The sequence below is a fragment of the Oncorhynchus tshawytscha genome, linkage group LG18, assembly GCF_018296145.1.
Source record: "Oncorhynchus tshawytscha isolate Ot180627B linkage group LG18, Otsh_v2.0, whole genome shotgun sequence".
Taxonomy (NCBI): domain Eukaryota; kingdom Metazoa; phylum Chordata; class Actinopteri; order Salmoniformes; family Salmonidae; genus Oncorhynchus; species Oncorhynchus tshawytscha.
Window position 1 is genome coordinate 14,903,714 of NC_056446.1, and position 18,906 is coordinate 14,922,619.

Genomic DNA, 18,906 nt, shown 5'->3' on the forward strand with positions numbered 1-18,906 from the left:
AGCCAGAAGAGGACTGGCCACCCCTCGTAGCCTGGTTCCTTTCTAGGTTTCTTCCTAGGTTCTGGCCTTTCTAGGGAGTTTTTCCTAGCCACCGTGCTTCTACACCTGCATTGCTTGCTGTTTGGGGGTTTTGGCTGCGTTTCTGTACAGTACTTTTTGACATCAGATGATTTAAGAATGGCTTTATAAATACATTTGATTGATTTGTATGTGGGAGGTTCTCTGGTTATTATATATAAATGCTGGATGGCAGGAGGGTGAATGGCATGTTCTACTTGTGCAGATCAGTGAAGGTGTGGGGGTGGTGCAGGCCCTAGTGATGCAGAGAGACTCCAGACTCACACGGGCTCTGGTGCCTGTGGGCAGTCTTCACATCACGCTGCTGGTGACTCACTTGGCCAGTCAAGAGGAAGTCAACTTGTGAGTGTCTGCAGCTGATTTCAACCAGATAGCCACCGTGTTTGATCGGGATTGTAGTAGAATAATTCTGTCTGTTTCTATGTCCTACGCATTTTATTAATAAAACTGATAAAACGACACCTTTTGGAACAATGCGAACTGTGAGGAGACATACACGCACACTCTACACACACACACACGTATGTATGGTGGTATTATACATGTTGTATTGTAGATATGTAGTGGTGTAATCTGTTTCATAATTTTGCCTTCATTTGTTTGGACCCCAGGAAGAGCTAATGGGGATCCTTAATAAATAAAAATGTTGTAGCGACGATATTGATTCATCTATAATTTGTCAATAGGTTAAAATAATAATACAAATCAAACATACAGTAAAACACAATGCAGGTAACAATGTCCTCTTTTTTTTAACCTCTATAACCACTGAATCTATAGGCCTACTATCTCCCTCTGATAAACAAATGGCTATAGATCTGACTGTGTATACATCCCAGGCAATTTAATTTTGCATCACTAAAAACTGCAGGGATGAATGATGTATTAGCCTGAGTGGCTACTGTGTGAGCATGGTGTGGTGGGAAGAGCAAGAGGATGGAGAGAGGATGTAGAGGGGATTAATGCCATGGGTTTGATCTGGCTGTTGTGCTGTGCTGACTGCAGGGCGGTGTGTGCAGTGGCCCAAATGAAGGCAGCGCTGCGGGACCTGCTGCGGGGGCGGGAGCTCATCCTGCCCTTCCACGGCATCGGACACTTCAGGAATGAGGTGGCGTTCGTAGAGCTGGCTCAGGGAGAACACCTCGCCACGCTGGCCCAGATCACAGGTGGGTGCTACTGCTAGTCGGCTACTGCTGCCCCACCCACTCTGCCCTTTTTTTCCCCCATCCTCCTCCTCCCTCTGCTTCTCTCCCGTGTGCGTAATCTTTGACGTCATTCACCATGCCTTGCTTAGCTATATGTTAGTCGTATACAGATGTGAGCTGGGATGCCAATTCAGGATACATCTGTTATGTATGAGGATTTCCAAGGGTCAGCCCTCAGCACAGTTTTGTTTACCCATTTTTCATAAAATAATATTTAATGTTTAGCTTTTTTTTCTCTCTTTAGCAAAATCTGATATTGGTATTATTTATTTTTTTATTTTTAGATATTTCTTACTGTTTCCAATGAAACAGTTTTTTTTAGATGGCGCAAGCTTTCCTAAATACAGACACTAACGGATTATGTTATCAGCAGCTGTCCTGCCCAGTCCTGTACTTCCACTAACCGCTATACACCCGCCCTCTCCTCTTCTCTCCTCCTATTGATTATCTCTTTATCTTACACCATCCTGGGCTAAAGTTGCTCTCTCCCTCGCTGTCCTGCATTGCAAATGGCTCTGCTGTTGTTATTCCCATCAACCTCTCTCTCTGTCTCTGTGGTCATTCGCTCCAGGGGTTGTGAGGAAAGCATTTGAGGAGAAAGGCCTCTCGTCCGGCGACGGCAAAGCGTTCAAGCCCCACCTTACCTTCATGAAACTGTCCAAAGCTCCTAAGCTACGCAGTCAGGTGAGCCTCATCACTCCTCATCACTCTGGAATGGCATGCATTGAGAACAACACCGACTCAGACAGACAAACAACACTGCTGTGTGGAGGTCTAGGGCAGCTTCACTCTCCTTTCAGACTGACAAGCTTCTCTGCCTTTGAGGGATACCTTATCTGGGTGCGTAGGTAAGACGATGAAATGTGTGGAGGGTAGTGACGCTGAGTCATTCACAGCTAGGTGTACATTTCTATTCTGGCTCGTATAATCTTGATTGACTTAAATCTGGCTGTCTGGAGTCTTAATGTCATTGATTATAATAATGTGTTATCATGAAATAAGTCTCTGCATGATCATTCTAGACTTGGGAATGAAAATCAGTAGTTGTGGAGCGTATGAATTATCATACCCTATTATAATACAGTGATACAAAATGAGGAAAGGTTATTCCTGTGAATGCTGTTGAGCTTATAAATGGCGTACAATATCTTTAGTCTACGTCACTGTCACGTGGAAGGAAGCAGGCCCGTTAAATGTTCATTTTGAGAGAATGTATATTTGTAACAGCGGTCCACTATTTGACATGGTTGCCATCGTGGCCAAGTGACCGATGGTTATGGTTGCCATCGTGACCGATGGTTATGGTTGCCATCGTGACCGATGGTTATGGTTGCCATCGTGACCGATGGTTATGGTTGCCATCGTGACCGATGGTTATGGTTGCCATCGTGACCGATGGTTATGGTTGCCATCGTGACCGATGGTTATGGTTGCCATCGTGACCGATGGTTATGGTTGCCATCGTGACCGAGGGTTATGGTTGCCATCGTGGCCAAGTGACCGATGGTTATGGTTGCCATCGTGACCGATGGTTATGGTTGCCATGGCCGTGACCGAGGGGGTTGCCATCGTGGCCAAGTGACCGAGGGGTTGCCATCGTGGCCAAGTGACCGAGGGTTATGGTTGCCATCGTGGCCAAGTGACCGAGGGTTATGGTTGCCATCGTGGCCAAGTGACCGAGGGTTATGGTTGCCATCGTGGCCAAGTGACCGAGGGTTATGGTTGCCATCGTGGCCAAGTGACCGAGGGTTATGGTTGCCATCGTGGCCAAGTGACCGAGGGTTATGGTTGCCATCGTGGCCAAGTGACCGAGGGTTATGTTGCCTTGCCATCGTGGCCAGTGACAGAGGGTTATGGTTGCCATCGTGGCCAAGTGACCGAGGGTTATGCTTGCCATCGTGGCCAAGTGACCGAGGGTTATGGTTGCCATCGTGGCCAAGTGACAGAGGGTTATGCTTGCCATCGTGGCCAAGTGACCGAGGGTTATGCTTGCCATCGTGGCCAAGTGACCGAGAGTTATGGCAGTAGATAGATATTAGTAGATGTTCTGGTCTAGCAGGAGGGATGAGGATTTGACCTGGGGGTTGGAGGGAAAAATGAGAGCTGCCGGCTTAATCTGTTTGTTGGTGGTGGATGACACGTTTCCTACGTGTTCCTCCTGTGCGTGCACGTGATCCTGTGTGGGGTCAGGGTGGATGGGTGTGTTCAAGAACATCCATATCTGGTCAGACATGACAGCGAGCACATCCCCATGTCTCTGTGTATGTCTGTGTTCTCTCCCAGGGTGTGAAGAAGCTGGACCCTGAGCTGTACTCTGACTACGCTCAGCATCATTTTGGAGACGAGAGGGTGATCAGGCTGGACCTCTGCTCAATGTTGAAGAAAAAGACCCCAGATGGATACTACCACCAAGAGGCCTCCGTTACATTCGGTGAGTAGACACCGTGAGGCTTTTTAAAATATTTTTTATTATGACTGAAATTCTCATCTGCTCTCAGCATTATTGACATTGTTACACATATAGTGTGGTGGAGTTGAAGAAAGGGAGCCAAGACCTTCAAAATAAAGATAAGAAATATATTTATGTTGGTTCCTCCATCTTGTTGTTGACTCACTTGGCAAACGTCTCTCAACTGCCATTTCATAGATAAAAGTAATAACAATACAAATATAAATTCAGTATATACACTGAACAGAAATACAAACCTCACATACAACAATTTAAAAGATTTTACAGAGTTACAGTTCATATAAGGAAATCCAACAATTTAAATAAATTCATTAGGCCCTAATCTATGGATTTCACATGACTGGAAATACAGATATGCATCTGTTGGTCACAGATGCCTTAAAAAAAGGTAGGGGCGTGGATCAGAAACCCTGTCAGTATCTGGTGTGACCACTATTTGCCTCATGCAGCGCAACACCATCTCCTTCGCATAGATTTGATAATGCTGTTGATTGTGGCCTGTGGAATGTTGTACCACTCCTCTTCAATGTCTGTGCGAAGTCGCTGGATATTGGCGGGAACTGGAACATGATGTCATACACGTCAGTCAACAGCATCCCAAACATGCTCAATGGGTGACATGTCTGGAGAGTATGCAGGCCATGGAAGGACTGGGACATTTTCAGCTTCCAGGAATTGTGTACAGATCCTTGTGACATGGGGCCGTGCATATTCCTGCTGTCAACATGCCAATTGCACGCTCCCTCAACTTGAGACATCTGTGGCATTCCGTTGTGTGACAAAACTGCACATTTTAGAGTAGCCTTTTATTGTCCCCAACACAAAGTGCAGCTGTGTAATGGTAATGCTGTTTAATCAGCTTCTTGATATACCATACCTGTCAGATGGATGGATTATCTTGGCAATGGAAAAATGCTCACTTACTGGGTAAGCACATTTGTGCACAACATTTGAGAGAAAAGCTTTTTGTGCATATGTAACATTTCTGGGATCATTTATTTCAGCTCATGAAACATGGGACCAACACTTTACATGTTGGGTTTATATTTTTGTTCAGTATATATTAAAATACAATATAATTATACAGTCATCAACATGACAATATAATGAATCTCATTTTGCTAGATTGCTAGCTGGCTAGGGAAGCTAGTGTTGCTACGGCTAAATTATCTAGCGGACTTTCACAAGTTCATTAGAACATAAATGCTACATAACAATATAACAAACATACTACGGAAACATTACTCTTTTAAATAGTGTCTTTGCCACTCGCATACCTTTTAAAATAAAGGAAATGTATGTATTTTATGTTGGTGCCTCTGTCTTTGCTGTTGACTCAGTTGGCAAACTACTCTCAACTGCCACAGCACAAGCCCACCATAGAAGAAGCAACCACAACATTAAAACAAGAGTGGCCATACTGGTACTGCACAATAATTGCTCAATACATGCCAAAATGGATAAATAGTCATATTTCACCCTCCCCTACTTAAAAATGTAAAATGTCTCCAGATATTCAACACTAAAACGTAAGTCTGTATCTCCTGGAATATCATTAAACACTTGAAAGGGAATGGACCCACATTCTTGGCACATTATCCAAAAGACTTGTGCATATTTTCATTTAGCTGCCCACTCAAGAAAAAGCTTCAAATTGTAACCAGTGCCTGCAACCTGGTTCAGGTTATCAGTCAACCTACCAGGGTAGTTACAGACAGCACAGGAATGAAATCATCAACATGTATTGATCACATCTTTACTAGTGTGTAATGAGGAGCAAACAGACGCTGCACTTGACTAATTTATGAAATTACTTATTCCAGTTACTAATAAGCATGCACCCATTAAGAAAATGACTATTAAAAATGGTTAAATCCCCTTGGATTGATGAGGAATTGAACAATTGTATGGTTGAGAGGGATGAGGCAAAAGGAATGGCAAATAAGTCTGGCTGCACAACCGATTTAAAAAATGTATTACAAATTGAGAAATCATGTGACTAAACTGAATAAAAAGAAGAAACTACACTATGAAACAAAGTTAAATGACATGAAGAATGATAGTAAAAAGCTTTGGAGCACCTTAAATTATATTTTGGGGAAAAATGCAAACTCGGCTCCGTCATTCATTGAGTCTTATGGGTCATTCATCATAAAACCAACTGATATTGCCAACTACTTTAAGGATTTTTTTCAGTGGCAAACTTAGGCATGACATGCCAGCAACAATATGCTGACATTACACATACCAGTTTATCTAACCAAATTATAAAAGACAAGCATTATAATTTTGAATTCTGTAAAGTGAGTGGGGAAGAGGTGAAAAAATTATTGTTGTCTATCTACAATGACAAGCCACCGGGGTCTGACAACTTGGATGGAAAATTACTGAGGATAATAGTGGACGATATTGCCACTCCTATTTGACATATTTTCAATTTAAGCCTACTAGAAAGTGTGTAGCCCCAAGTTCTTGAAGGGAAGCAAAAGTAATTCCTCTACCTAAAAATAGTAAAGCCCCTTTTACTGGCTCAAATTAGCCTACCAATCAGCCTGTAAGCCAAAAAATGGTGTTTGACCAGATACAATGCTATTTTACAGTAAACAAATGGACAACAAACTTTTCAGCATGCTTATAGGGAAGGACATTTAACAAGCACAGCACTTTTTTTCAAGATTGTGAAAAATGTTTTGTAAGACTTCCGTGTGGCTTTTGACATCGATCATAGTCTGCTGCTGGAAAAACGTATGTGTTATGGCTTTACACCCCCTGCTATATTGTGGATAAAGAGTTACTTGTCTAACAGAACACAGAGGGTGTTCTTTAATGGAAGGCTCCAACAAAAGCCAGGTAGAATCACGATTTCCCCAGGGCAGCTGTCTAGGCCCCTTACTTTAAAAAAAAAAGTATTTACTGATGACATGCCATGCCACTTTAAGTAAAGCCAGTGTGGTTATGTATGTGGATGACTCAACACTATACATGTCAGCTACTGAAATGACTGCAACACCTAACAAAGAGCTGCAGTTAGTTTCAGATTGGGTTGCAAGGAATAAGTTAGTCTTAAATCTTTCTAACTAAAAGCATTGTATTTGGTTCAAATCATTCACTAAACCCTAAACCTCAACTAAATCTTGTAATAAACCATGTGGAAATTGAGAAAGTTGAGGTGACTAAACTGCTTGGAGTAACCCTGGATTGTAAACTGTCATGGTCAAAACAGATTTATACAACAGTAGCTAAGATGGGGAGAAGTCTGTCTATAATAAAGCACTGCTCTACCTTCTTAACAGCACTATCAACAAGGCAGGTCCTACAGGCCCTAGTTTTGTCGTACCTGGACTACTATTCTGTTGTGTGGTCAGGTGCCAGAAAAAGGGAGTAGGAAAATTGCAATTGGCTCAGAACAGGGCAGCATGGCTGGCCCTTGGATGTACACAGATAGCTAATATTAATAATATGAATGCCAATCTCTCCTGGCTCAAAGTGTAGGAGAGATTGACTTCATCACTCCTTGTATTTATGAGAGGTATTGACATGTTGAATGCACCGAGCTGTCTGTTTGGACTACTGGCGCACAGCTTGGACACCCATGCATACCCCACACAACATGCCACGAGGTCTCTTCACAGTCCCCAAGTCCAGAACAGACTATGGGAGGCGCACAGTACTACATAGAGCTATGACTACATGGAACTCTATTCCACATCAAGTAACTGATGCAAGCAGTAAAATTAGATTTTTTTTTAAACGGACACATGCATACACACACACACGACAACATAGATGTTGTACTGTAGTGGTGGAGTAGGGGCCTGAGGGCACACCGTGTGTTGGGAGATTTGTGAATGTGATGTTTTTTTTAAATGTATATACTGCCTTAATTTTGCTGGACCCCAGGAAGAGCTCATGGGGATCCATAATAAATTCAAATTTAGAAGTTTAAGGTAACCATACCTCATCTCCCTTACTAAACCGATATCTTTTTGGCCAACAAAATCACATTCTGTTTACATAGGCTACACACATCAGACTCTCATGTTCCTCTTCAGTGGAGCTTAAGAGTATACTGGCAGTTCTTGTCAGAGTTACTCTCTGGCCCCACACTCCTCACCAGATTCCTTCACACAGACCTCTCCATGTGTCAGGGAGAATGTGGTGCATTGCAGGGGGAATGTGATGTGCAAGGGGACATGTGGTGTGTAGGGGGCAAGTGGGCAGGAGAGCCAGCGACTTTCAGCTTCTGGATCCATAGCGGTGTTCTCCACTCCAGAGTTGGATCTGTGGCGACTGGGCAGGGCATATCTCCGTTCATAGTCATCGGAGTTACTGTCAGAATTATGCTCTGCCTGTTTGTTTGGGTCTATGGGAGGGGGTTTGGGTGTTGTCTTTGATGTGTTTGTACCTGGGCATGTGGTCTCCTCGGTTTTCTCCAAATGAAGGCGGTCACAGGGCAGGAGTTTTCTGTGGAGCACCCTTTTTCCTCCTTGTCCATTATCTCGTTTCACCTCATACACCGGACTCTCGGGGTGTTTCCTTTTGAAGGACTATATGGACTTGATCCTCCCAGTACAACCTTAGTTTGCCTGGCCTTCCTCTTTCAGACAGGTTTTTCACAAGGACTGTCTCCAGGTTGTAGCTCCTGACCATGGACCTTCCTGTTGTAATGACTTTTCTCTCAGACCCTTTTGTGGCTTCCTTTTCAGCGATGTTGTATGCCTCTTTCATTCTCTCCTGCTAGTTTGTGATATAGTCCTGGTAAATTCATTTTCTGCCATTGACTTTGAGGTCGAATCGCAGGTCGATGCAGAGTCTTGGGGACCTTCCAAACAGAAGATAGAAAGATTACGTCTGAGCATGTGCAATTGTAGACATGCACTACCTTGTTAAATGAGGTTTTCCAGTCCGTATTTGTCTCTTCATTCAGGGTTCTCAACATTCGGAGCAGCGTCTTGTTGAACCTCTCGACCTGACCATTCCCTTCAAGGTGATAAGGGGTGGTGTGGGATCCACATACTCCACTCAGTTCATTTAACCTTGTGAGCAGCTGGTTCTCAAATTATTTTCTGCAACCCAGCTGCGTTCAGCTTGGCTGTGGTGAGGACATAAGTGGGTTCTTGTCTGTGTAGACAACGAAGGAAGAGGCATGGTAGAAGTAGTCCCTGAAAGAGCTAAGAACTTATCTGGTGGTGTCAATATCTGTGAGCCGTACGACATCCATCCTTTCCCCTTGTCGCTGATAGAGGACAGCTCCCAGTCCATCTTGTGAAGCAGCTGTAAGAAGGGTTATGTCATGTCTGGATAACCTAGGATAGATTGCCCCTCCGCACCACCTATCAGCTTGTTTAGGATTTCCTGATGGTCAGAGTTCCAGTTGATGGGAGTATGTGAAGGCTTTTGGATGTTGTTCTTTGTGCTCTTTCTCCTTTTCCTGAGGCTAGAATGGGTTTCTGTGGAGTGTCCGGGGTGGCTAGTAGGGCATACAGTGGCTTGGCTACTTTGGAGAAGTCTGGGATGTATGGCCTGTAGTAGCAGAGGAAGTCCAGTATTTTTCTCAGTTCTCCCACTGTCTGATTTCCTCTCTTTAAGGGATTTACTGGGGAGTTGTCTTTGGGGTCCATAGTGTATCCATCTCCACTCACCATCTACCCCAAGAACCTGATGTTCTTCCTGAAGATTTTACTCTCACGTGGAGAACTTAACAGGTGGACCAGGTCGTCATCCAAGTAGGGCTGGCAGTCGGTGTGTCTGAGGCCGGATAGACATTCTTCCATGCTTCTCTGGAACTCTGCAGAAGCTGGGCTGAGGCCAAAAGGTATCTTGACCCACTGAAGAAGACCCCAAGGGGTGATGAAAGCTGTCAGTGGATGACTTTCAGGATCTAGGAACCCGTGATGGTAGGCCTTTCCCTGGTCGAGGATGGAAAACCATGAGCTGCCACTCAGTGAGTCGAGCATGTCTTGTATTCTGGGGATTGTGTGTTGATCAGGAACAGATTTGTTGTTGAGCTCACAGCAGAGCCTCAGGCTTCCATCCTTCGTCCTCACACACACCACTGGGGAGGGTTATGGTAACCTTGACTGGGTTACCTAACCTTTGTTTAGCAGGTCCTGGAGATACTCTTTTACCTCAGCATGGAGTGGCTTGGAGATGTAAGTCCTCTGCACTGGTGTAGGGTCTTTCAGGGCGATGTACATGTCCAGAGATGGGATACAACTGATGTCAACATCATATGCTAAGGCTTTATGCAACATCTCTCTCACTCTTCCTCTGTCAGGTGGTCCACATTGACTGGAGGGTACCAATTTGGTCGGTTGCTTTCCACTTTGTTGATGTTTCTCTCTCTCTGCTGTTCTGGACTCCCTTGGGCTACGTTGACAGAAAAAACACTTTGCTTGGGTGTCATTGTCAACAGGAAACACAATTTTCACTGTCAGGAGGTGGCCTAGGATTATGCACTGGTTGAGTGAGATGGGATGGTTGTTGGTGTTCGCGATGGGAATAGTGACAAGTGTTCCCAAGTGTTTTAGTCTTCACCAGCCCCTCAGTCACTTCCAAGCTGTGGGGGAGGGTGTGTAGTTCACTGGGTGTGAATAATATATCTTGGCCTTTGAACTTGGCTCCTACATGTGCAGGTAAACGGATGGTTATGACTTTGTTGGCAGACAAGAAGATCCTCCTGCAGCCTGTTCTCACCAGGATGAGCTTCAACACCATCTGTGCAGTCTTGGCTGTGAGTGATGTACTGTTTGAATGGTGTCTGTGTTGTGACCGGTGCTGCGAGCCTTCACCACCTCCTCAATAATGTTGAATCCAAAAATGGGGTTCTCTGCCCCACTTGGGTGGTATGACATGAGGATGGGAGCTGTGGTGGCTTCCATTGTCTCGCTGCTCAGTTTGAACTGTACCTCATCTAGCCAGTGAAGGGGATTTCCGTCTGATAGGCTGCTAGTCCCGTCAGTGTTCCGGGCCCCAACAGCTCTTCAATGGGTCGGAGGGTGGTGTGGGGGAGGTGTTTCTTCCTCCAGGCTTCATTGATGATGCTTGCTTGAGCTCTGTTGTCCCACAGGGCCTCTACTGTGATTTCATCAAGCTTGCAGCTGACTAGACATTACCTTCCAATCAGATTGATGAGCTGTGTTTTGTGCCCTGTCACCACATAGTTCATATAGACTCAGGATTGGAGCTGTTGTTGTGGCTTTTAGTGGTGAGTGGTGTGTTTAGTCTACCTGGTTGCTGTTGTCGTTGCTGTTTTTTGTGCTGGTGCTGTGTGTCTCTTGTGGTTGGGGAGTCTGGCTCTAGGTGGGACACGTGATCTGGAGCTACTGTTGATCCTTTCTCAGCATCCCATTCCTCACCGCAGCAGAAAGTGGTAGCACTGCTCACCTGTGTGTGCCTCTTGACACGCCGCACATCCCCGTGGTCTCTGGCTGGTCTGTGTGGTAGATCTTCCCCTCTGGGCTGAAGGAGAGGTGTATCTTTCCCCTGGTGATGGCTGAGTAGTGCACCTTCCTCCCTGTGATGGTTGAGTGGTGGCCTCCATTGCTGCCAGGAACACCTTCCTCATCTCCCAGACGTGGGACCTCAGCTGGTGGGTTTCGGATGTGATATGTGGACCCTGGATGTAACCTCTCTACGACTGTGGTGGTGGCTCACTCATCCTTGGCATCACTTAGAAGTCCAGTTTCGATGGCACGGAGGAACTTCTGCTGGAACAGGTTGTGGCTGTAGTCCTCCTCATCCCTGTCTGTGGACTTCCACAGTAGCTTCTCTTTCAGCTCGAAGGTCTGGGCTGACTCTGACACATTCAATAGTTTGTGATATGTCAGGTAAGCTCTCTTCTTTATAATGCCCATTTAGGTTGGTTTTTAGTATAAACAGCATCAACCCACTGGTGTATGACAGGTTGTCTCTCTGTCCCACTTCTCCTAAATTCCCATCTATTCTTAGTGACCTCGGGTACTGGGGTATGATGTGGTGCTGAGATGTGGTGTGGTGTGGTCTGTACTTCTCTTCCATGCCTGGGGGGGTGTGGCCATCTCACGGAGGCATCTGATCTCTTCCTCCAAGGCTCTCCACTTTTTCCTCCTGGACTCTTTGTAACAGGACATAATGTGTCTCGAGGTCAGCAAGGCGGCTGTGATCAGGGACTATTATACCTCTTTCTCTCTACTCCTCTCATTTCTTGCATGGATTAGAGGACGCCTCTCAGGTACTCACATTCCCTGTCCTCAATGTCATTTAATGCCCTTTCAATCACCTGGATAAGACTATCTGGTTTTATTTAACAAACCTCCTTCAGCAGGACCAACACATTTCAAATAGTTGCACACTACAATGAGTTGAGGCTGTTCCAGTTGGTGTAGGAAGGCACTCACTTCATTTATGTTCTACATTTGACCCTCTTTTGTGTTGATGTTGTTCTGGCGCTTTCTCTAATGTTAAATTGATCCTAGTCTCTTAGGAGGTGGTTCTACCTTTTACTTGCTTGTAGAATCTTCTCCTGGCTAGCTCACACAAATGTTACACATAGTGTGAAGGAGTTGAAGAATGGGATCCAAGATGAATTAGGCACAACTTGATTTACTCCAGAGCTTGGGAGGAAAACTGAACCTGAGGGTAAGTTTAACAAGTAAGTTTAACAAGATAGTCTTAACAAGAAGTGGTGAAAAAGTACTCAATTGGCACACTTGAGTGAAAGTAAAGATACCTTAAAAGAAAATGATTCAAGTAAAAGTGAATACCACCCTGTAAAATACTACTTGAGGAAAAGTTTGAAGTTATTTGGTTGTAAATATACTTAAGTATCAAAAGTATATGAAATTGCTCAAATATACTTTGAGTATAAAAAGTAAACCTAAAAGTATAAGTCATTTCAAATTCCTTATATTAAGCAAACCAGACGGCACAATAATATTTTTTTTTTACGGATAGCCAGGGGCACATTCCAACACTCTGACATAATTTACAAACAAAGCATTTGTGTTTAATGAGTCTGCCAGATCAGAGGCAGTAGGGATGTCCAGGAATGTTGTCTCGCTAAGTGTGTGAATTGGACCATTTTCTTGTCAAAATGTAACGAGTACTTTTGGGCATCAGTGAAAATGTATGGTGTAAATAGTACATGATTTTATTTTTATGTAGTGAAGTAAAAGTTGGCAATAATATAAGTAGTAAAGTACAGATACTACTTAAATAGTACTTTAAAGTATTTTTACTTAAGTACTCTACACCGCTGTTAACAATATAACAATATAATAGTTATTGTGAAGTGGGGATTTTCTTACTGCGATTAATTAGCCTATTTCTCTCAATGTAGCAAGGGATGTAATTGTTTATTAGCTCAGATTTTATTTGCAAACGGCCTTGGATATTACTGAGTGGAATTAGAGCGCCTTGCTGTGTTCATATTTTACCAGCAGAGGGAGTTAAATCTTTTTTTAGAAGGTAATTGTCTGTGAAGGCAATGCATTTCCTCCAAGTTATCTGGTCAACTCTTTACCCAGGGACTAACATTAGGAGGTTTAAGATGCTTGTTGTTCAGACCTGCCTTGATATTCCCCAGAGGTTTGTTCTGACAATCAGTAGACACTCCTAATTGCTGTCATCTCTTTCTTCCTGTCTGAATGGCTTTTAGTGCCTGTTTTGTTTGTTCTGATTCCCAGCTTGTTTTATTTTCTGGATGAATAAATCACTTCAGGATGTGTCCTTGGCAATCGTTCACTTTCACGTTGTTCTATTCTCACAGCCTCTTAACTGAGTAAACAGCAGAACAGACCTTTTTTCTAATTAGCCTAATTGTTTGAAAGTCCACAAATATGTTTACTTTTGGCCTCCATCAATATCTGGAATTTTTGATTATGTTCTACTAAAGCCAGTAATCCAGAATAGATTTACTAAATGCACTGTAACCAGCCTGTGCCTGTATTATCTGCTTCTGTGCTGCCCAGTAGACACCTTGTGGTTGTGATGAACACTGCAGCCATAACATAAAAGGCTCATTCCATGCAAGCAGGTCTGCAAATCTAATTGTATGAATCATTGGGAGAGAGGAGATAGCTCTGTCTGCTGTAGCTTAGTGATGGTCTGACAAACAAGCTTGGCAAAAGTCTAATGCACCCACAGTGAGGGAGATGGGTTGTCTGCGTGAGCTCACCCGTATGCTGGGAAATGATTAGCCCACACACTGAGAGCTGAAGTGGTGAGAAGAGGGGGATAAAGCATTGTGGGGAACAGGGAATGGCGCAGCCTAATTCATGTGCACTGACCGTCTCCACAGTGCTCTCCCTCTGGCTTGGTTTGTCGTGACGACGTGTGTGGTGGTTTTTTTGTCTGAAAGCTTCCCTCGCATACTGAACAAACGGACATCTTGCTTCAGATTGCTGTCAAACAGCCTGTGAAATTGGTGGTACCGGGAATGTTGGCGGTGGATCATTTGATGTTATGGGGCTGTTTTGCTTCCTTATTTTAGAGCGTTTTTTTTTTTTTTGCTTATCTTTATCAAGGGACCCAATAATTCCCAAGCCCACTGTATATATGGTTGACAACGAAACATGAGAAGAAAGTGGTAGGGCTTTAGCCAAGCTCTTTTTCACCCTCTGTAATGAGTTGGTCCACAGAGCTTTTGGTACAGGTCTGAGGCTTCAGGTTGAGGGCAACATGGTTCCAATAGAAATGTGATGTTAATTAGCCTGGCGCTCAGGGTTGGTCTGGAAGGACTCCAACTGGATCAGGAAACTGTCAGCAAGCAGGCAACAGAGTGGAAGAAGGGTGTTGATTCAGGAGGATGTGAAAGGAATATGTGTTGGTTATACATGACAGAAATAGATCACACCCAATGCTCTGCTCCATGGCCAATCTCTCTTTTTAAAACAATCCACACACACACACACAATGAAAATGATAGTGACTGTCAGTGATATTATGATAGAATTTGGGTTGTAGTGCACATAAACACTGATGCGAGTTCACTAGTCCGTCTATTTTCCTCTCTGTCGGCTGCCTCTGGGCTCATGATGAAGCTATGGCTGGGCAGCAGTGGCAGGCGAGCTGGGCAAGCTCTCCTGGACTCATCCACTAGATGTGTGTAGTTGGCATTGGGAGCAGGCAGGCCTGGGGTCTCTCCCCAGCCCTCTGATCTCTGCTCCCGTATGGAATTTAATTGAACAAGATGCTTCTGCTCTACCTGGTACTTGTAAGTAATGCATATGGAAGGAAATACACTGGAGATTCATTGAAGATTCTTGTCATATCTGACTCATGTCGGTGGTTGAACATTTAGACGTAACAAATGTTGCATGTATTTAATTTTAAAAAACGAACACACGATAGACATGTAAGCTGAGCCTTCTAAGGTCTCACATACGTGGGACATACACATTTCAAAGCACTTGCATACCGCTGTCTGACACTTATGCATGCAATGTGACACTTATTGGAAACAATTAAGCAGTCTTCCATGAGGAAGGTGGAAAGCAGGAGGAGGAGGAGGAGCGGGATGGGGAAAGCAGAAGGGGGAGGATGAGGTAGGAGGGGGACAGGAGGAAGAGTGGGTCAGGCCCTGTCCTGTGGGGACCATGAGCTACTGAGCTGGCCCTGTGATGGGACGACTCCTGACTGGCTCTCCTCCCCTAGACTGAGTCACACTGTGGTGTCACAGATGGGACACAGCACACTGAGGGGTCCCTCTCACCTCACACAAGCAGCCAGCTGTGAAGCCCATGACAAGGAGCTGACACCACCGCTCTATATCAAAAACACTGTTGCCATACTCACCCTCTAAGGTTGGGCAAGAGGTTAAACCCATGTGGCAACTCTGGGGAAAGCTGGTGTGTGTGACTTAGATTTGATAGTGTGCCTGGGTTGTGAATCTGTTTTGTGCCAACTGCCAGGGATGCTTTAGGCTGGTTCCTTTCATGTTGTAGATGATAGAATCACTCTCTGCTTTTTAACGATTGAGTTATTTCTGTCTGGGGCAGAATGTGCTGTATTCATTAGGAAATAGATTTTAGGATATCTAAATGTCATGATGTTTTTTTTATACAGAAAATAAAGTTGAATGCATGAATGATGAGTCTATGGATTTCTCTTTTGCTCTCTTTCTCCTCCTTTACAGTCTCCCTCCCTTCCTCTATCGCTATTTTTCACTGTCTCGCTCTCTCTCCCCCCTCTCTTTCCTCCTGCCTCTCTCTACCTGTCTGTGCTTGGTGTTTGTGACCTTTTCATGTTGTCACTCTCATCGTCGATGCAGAATCATCTCAGGGGGCCTCTTGTCCTGCCTGGTGTTGCTTCTGTAATGTCTGCTCCTTTTCCGTGTGAGTTTGATCTAGCCCAGCAGTACATTACTTTAGGTCTACTTCATGTGTTTCTATCTGAGGTCCCCTAACACTGGGAGTCCTGGCTTGAATATATTGCATTTTTTTATGCTTGACTGTCAGAGCTGTCCAACCAACCAGTTGCTGAATCTTTTGTGAATTGGTTAAGTTTAGCTGTTAAGCCCACCCAAATCTAAGTTTAGCCATTTCTAACATGTACTGCCCTAATTTCTGTAAGAAAAGTAGAGATAACATGAAAGCTGTATCTCTTGTGTGAAGTTTTATGACTTTATTTACAATGAAATTTAATAAGACAAAAATATTTAATAAAATATGTGAAATCCACACTGGGGTTAATAGAAACAGAATGTGCTCTAAATAAGCCCACATCTTAAATGATCAATTTTAATTTATTTCCAAATGTGAAACTTACAAACCGACATTTGTTTTGTCAAATGAGCTGATATAAATCTCCCCTAAAGTTATTAAAATAAACTGATCATTACTATTCATCATGAACGTAGCACTCAATACAGGGGGCTGTCCAATCGTATCCACAGAGATCAATGTGGACTTGTGGAAATCAGGTGTGTTACTGCTTGGTTAGAACACAACCCTGCACCCACACTGGCCCTCTGTGGATAAGAAGCCATGACACACAGACCATAACACACACAACTTTCAATGAACTATCACATTGGCTGTACTGATATTGTTGTTAATTAGTTCAACTTGTCTTCCTGAAGCCTGTCTGAAGACAGTTTCAAATCTCCCCTTCTACTGTGTATTAAAACGGTACAGGTGGTGGACCAAACAACTGAATCACCTATGAATGAAAGACAACATGACAACCCAAAAGTTCATGACTAGTCAGTCGCCCAATAGTCATCTTCTTGCCCCTCATTTGTTTGCATTTTAATCAACCACTTGTTGGTCTTCTATCTCAGATATCCCTCAACCCTGGTCGTCTTCTCGCTCTGCATCAACTACTACCTGTCCACTCCAAACGTCTTGGAGAGACGACAGAGGTTTCTAATGGTCCCTAATGGTTTCTAATCTCGGGAAAGGCACCATGGCTAGATGCAGAATATACATAAATGTTGTTTTTGTGTGTTTTTAATCAACTTAAATCTGAACAAAATAACATTTATGCTCATGTTCACTGAATATTAGTGATATCAACACATTATTCCCATGTGCTTCAATGCATACTGGGCTTAATAGGTGTTAATAGGAGCGTACTGGGCTTAATAGGAGCGTACTGGGCTTAATAGGAGCGTACTGGGCTTAATAGGAGCGTACTGGGCTTAATAGGAGCGTGCTGGGCTTAATAGGAGCGTACCGGGCTTAATAGGAGCGTACCGGGCTTAATAGGAGAATAGGAGCGTACTGGGCTTAATAGGAGAATAGGAGCATACTGGGCTTAATAGGAGCGTGCTGGGCTTAATAGGAGAATAGGAGCATACTGGGCTTAATAGGAGAATAGGAGCATACTGGGCTTAATAGGAGAATAGGAGCATACTGGGCTTTATAGGAGAATAGGAGCATACTGGGCTTAATAGGAGAATAGGAGCATACTGGGCTTAATAGGAGAATAGGAGCATACTGGGCTTAATAGGAGATTAGGAGCATACTGGGCTTAATAGGAGCGTGCTGGGCTTAATAGGAGCGTGCTGGGCTTAATAGGAGCGTACCGGGCTTAATAGGAGCGTACCGGGCTTAATAGGAGAATAGGAGCGTACTGGGCTTAATAGGAGAATAGGAGCATACTGGGCTTAATAGGAGCGTGCTGGGCTTAATAGGAGAATAGGAGCATACTGGGCTTAATAGGAGAATAGGAGCATACTGGGCTTAATAGGAGAATAGGAGCATACTGGGCTTTATAGGAGAATAGGAGCATACTGGGCTTAATAGGAGAATAGGAGCATACTGGGCTTAATAGGAGAATAGGAGCATACTGGGCTTAATAGGAGATTAGGAGCATACTGGGCTTAATAGGAGCAACAGTGATTTATGTTGAAAAAAAGACAGAATAGCAGTCTACTCGTAAAATATACACTATAGACTACATTTATTATGGAATGTTAGTATTGATCATATTGAACAATATTGCTTTATTGTAATATAAGTTCTTTATAGAAGGAGTGCTTTTTGTACTACTGTACCCTTTAACCTGAGATTACGCTATTGTCAATTTGACATTTATATATAACAATGCAACATTCATTTAACAGTAAAATAAGACAAAATGCATTTCAAAATGTATGTTGAGAATGAAATCGATCTTGTTGTAGTTCACGTAGAATTAATAGGGACGCTTACCTGACTGTAGTTAAAAAGAGGGGAAAGAGCTAGTTAGATTCTTCCTTTACAGTTATGAAATGTACTGCACTTGTAAATTCCCATGGGAATTATGCCTCTCTAGAGTCTCTGAGAAGTGTAGAGAGTCATGTTTGACTAATGCCGTTGTAAATTCATGCTGAGCACAATGTCAGTTCAGAAATATGACGTTTGTAAATCCTCTTCAGCCCTATTATGGAACTTTCCCAGCCTGAGATGGCGGTGCCACCATGTGTTCCATGTCATCTGTGTTGCTCATCGGTCTGGGGGGGCTGAGATGTCATGCACTGATTTCATTACTATGGTATCTATGGAATGAGAGGCTGCTCCAGGGGAGTTCACTGCCAGGTGAAGAAGAAAAATGTCATTTTAAGCTATGACTCTCTTAGTAATGTATTTGCCTTTTAGATATAGGCTAGCTAGGCCTACATTATTTCCAGTGTTTCTGCTTTGGAATGATGCATCCTGGTATTGCTTTTTTCATTTAAAAAAAAAGAAA

At 43.7% G+C, this 18,906-nt stretch overlaps 1 protein-coding gene across 2 annotated transcripts in view; it reads left to right on the forward strand.

Annotated features, from left to right (window-relative positions):
• The window catches only part of LOC112217565 (A-kinase anchor protein 7), a 59,586-nt gene that overhangs the window by 5,041 nt on the left and 35,639 nt on the right, over positions 1–18,906 (forward strand). For both annotated transcript variants that reach the window (XM_024377942.2, XM_024377943.2), the window contains 4 exons: positions 284–420; positions 1,084–1,244; positions 1,855–1,967; positions 3,567–3,714. In XM_024377942.2, coding sequence (XP_024233710.1) covers positions 284–420; positions 1,084–1,244; positions 1,855–1,967; positions 3,567–3,714 — 559 coding nt within the window. The remainder of the gene's footprint in view (positions 1–283; positions 421–1,083; positions 1,245–1,854; positions 1,968–3,566; positions 3,715–18,906) is intronic.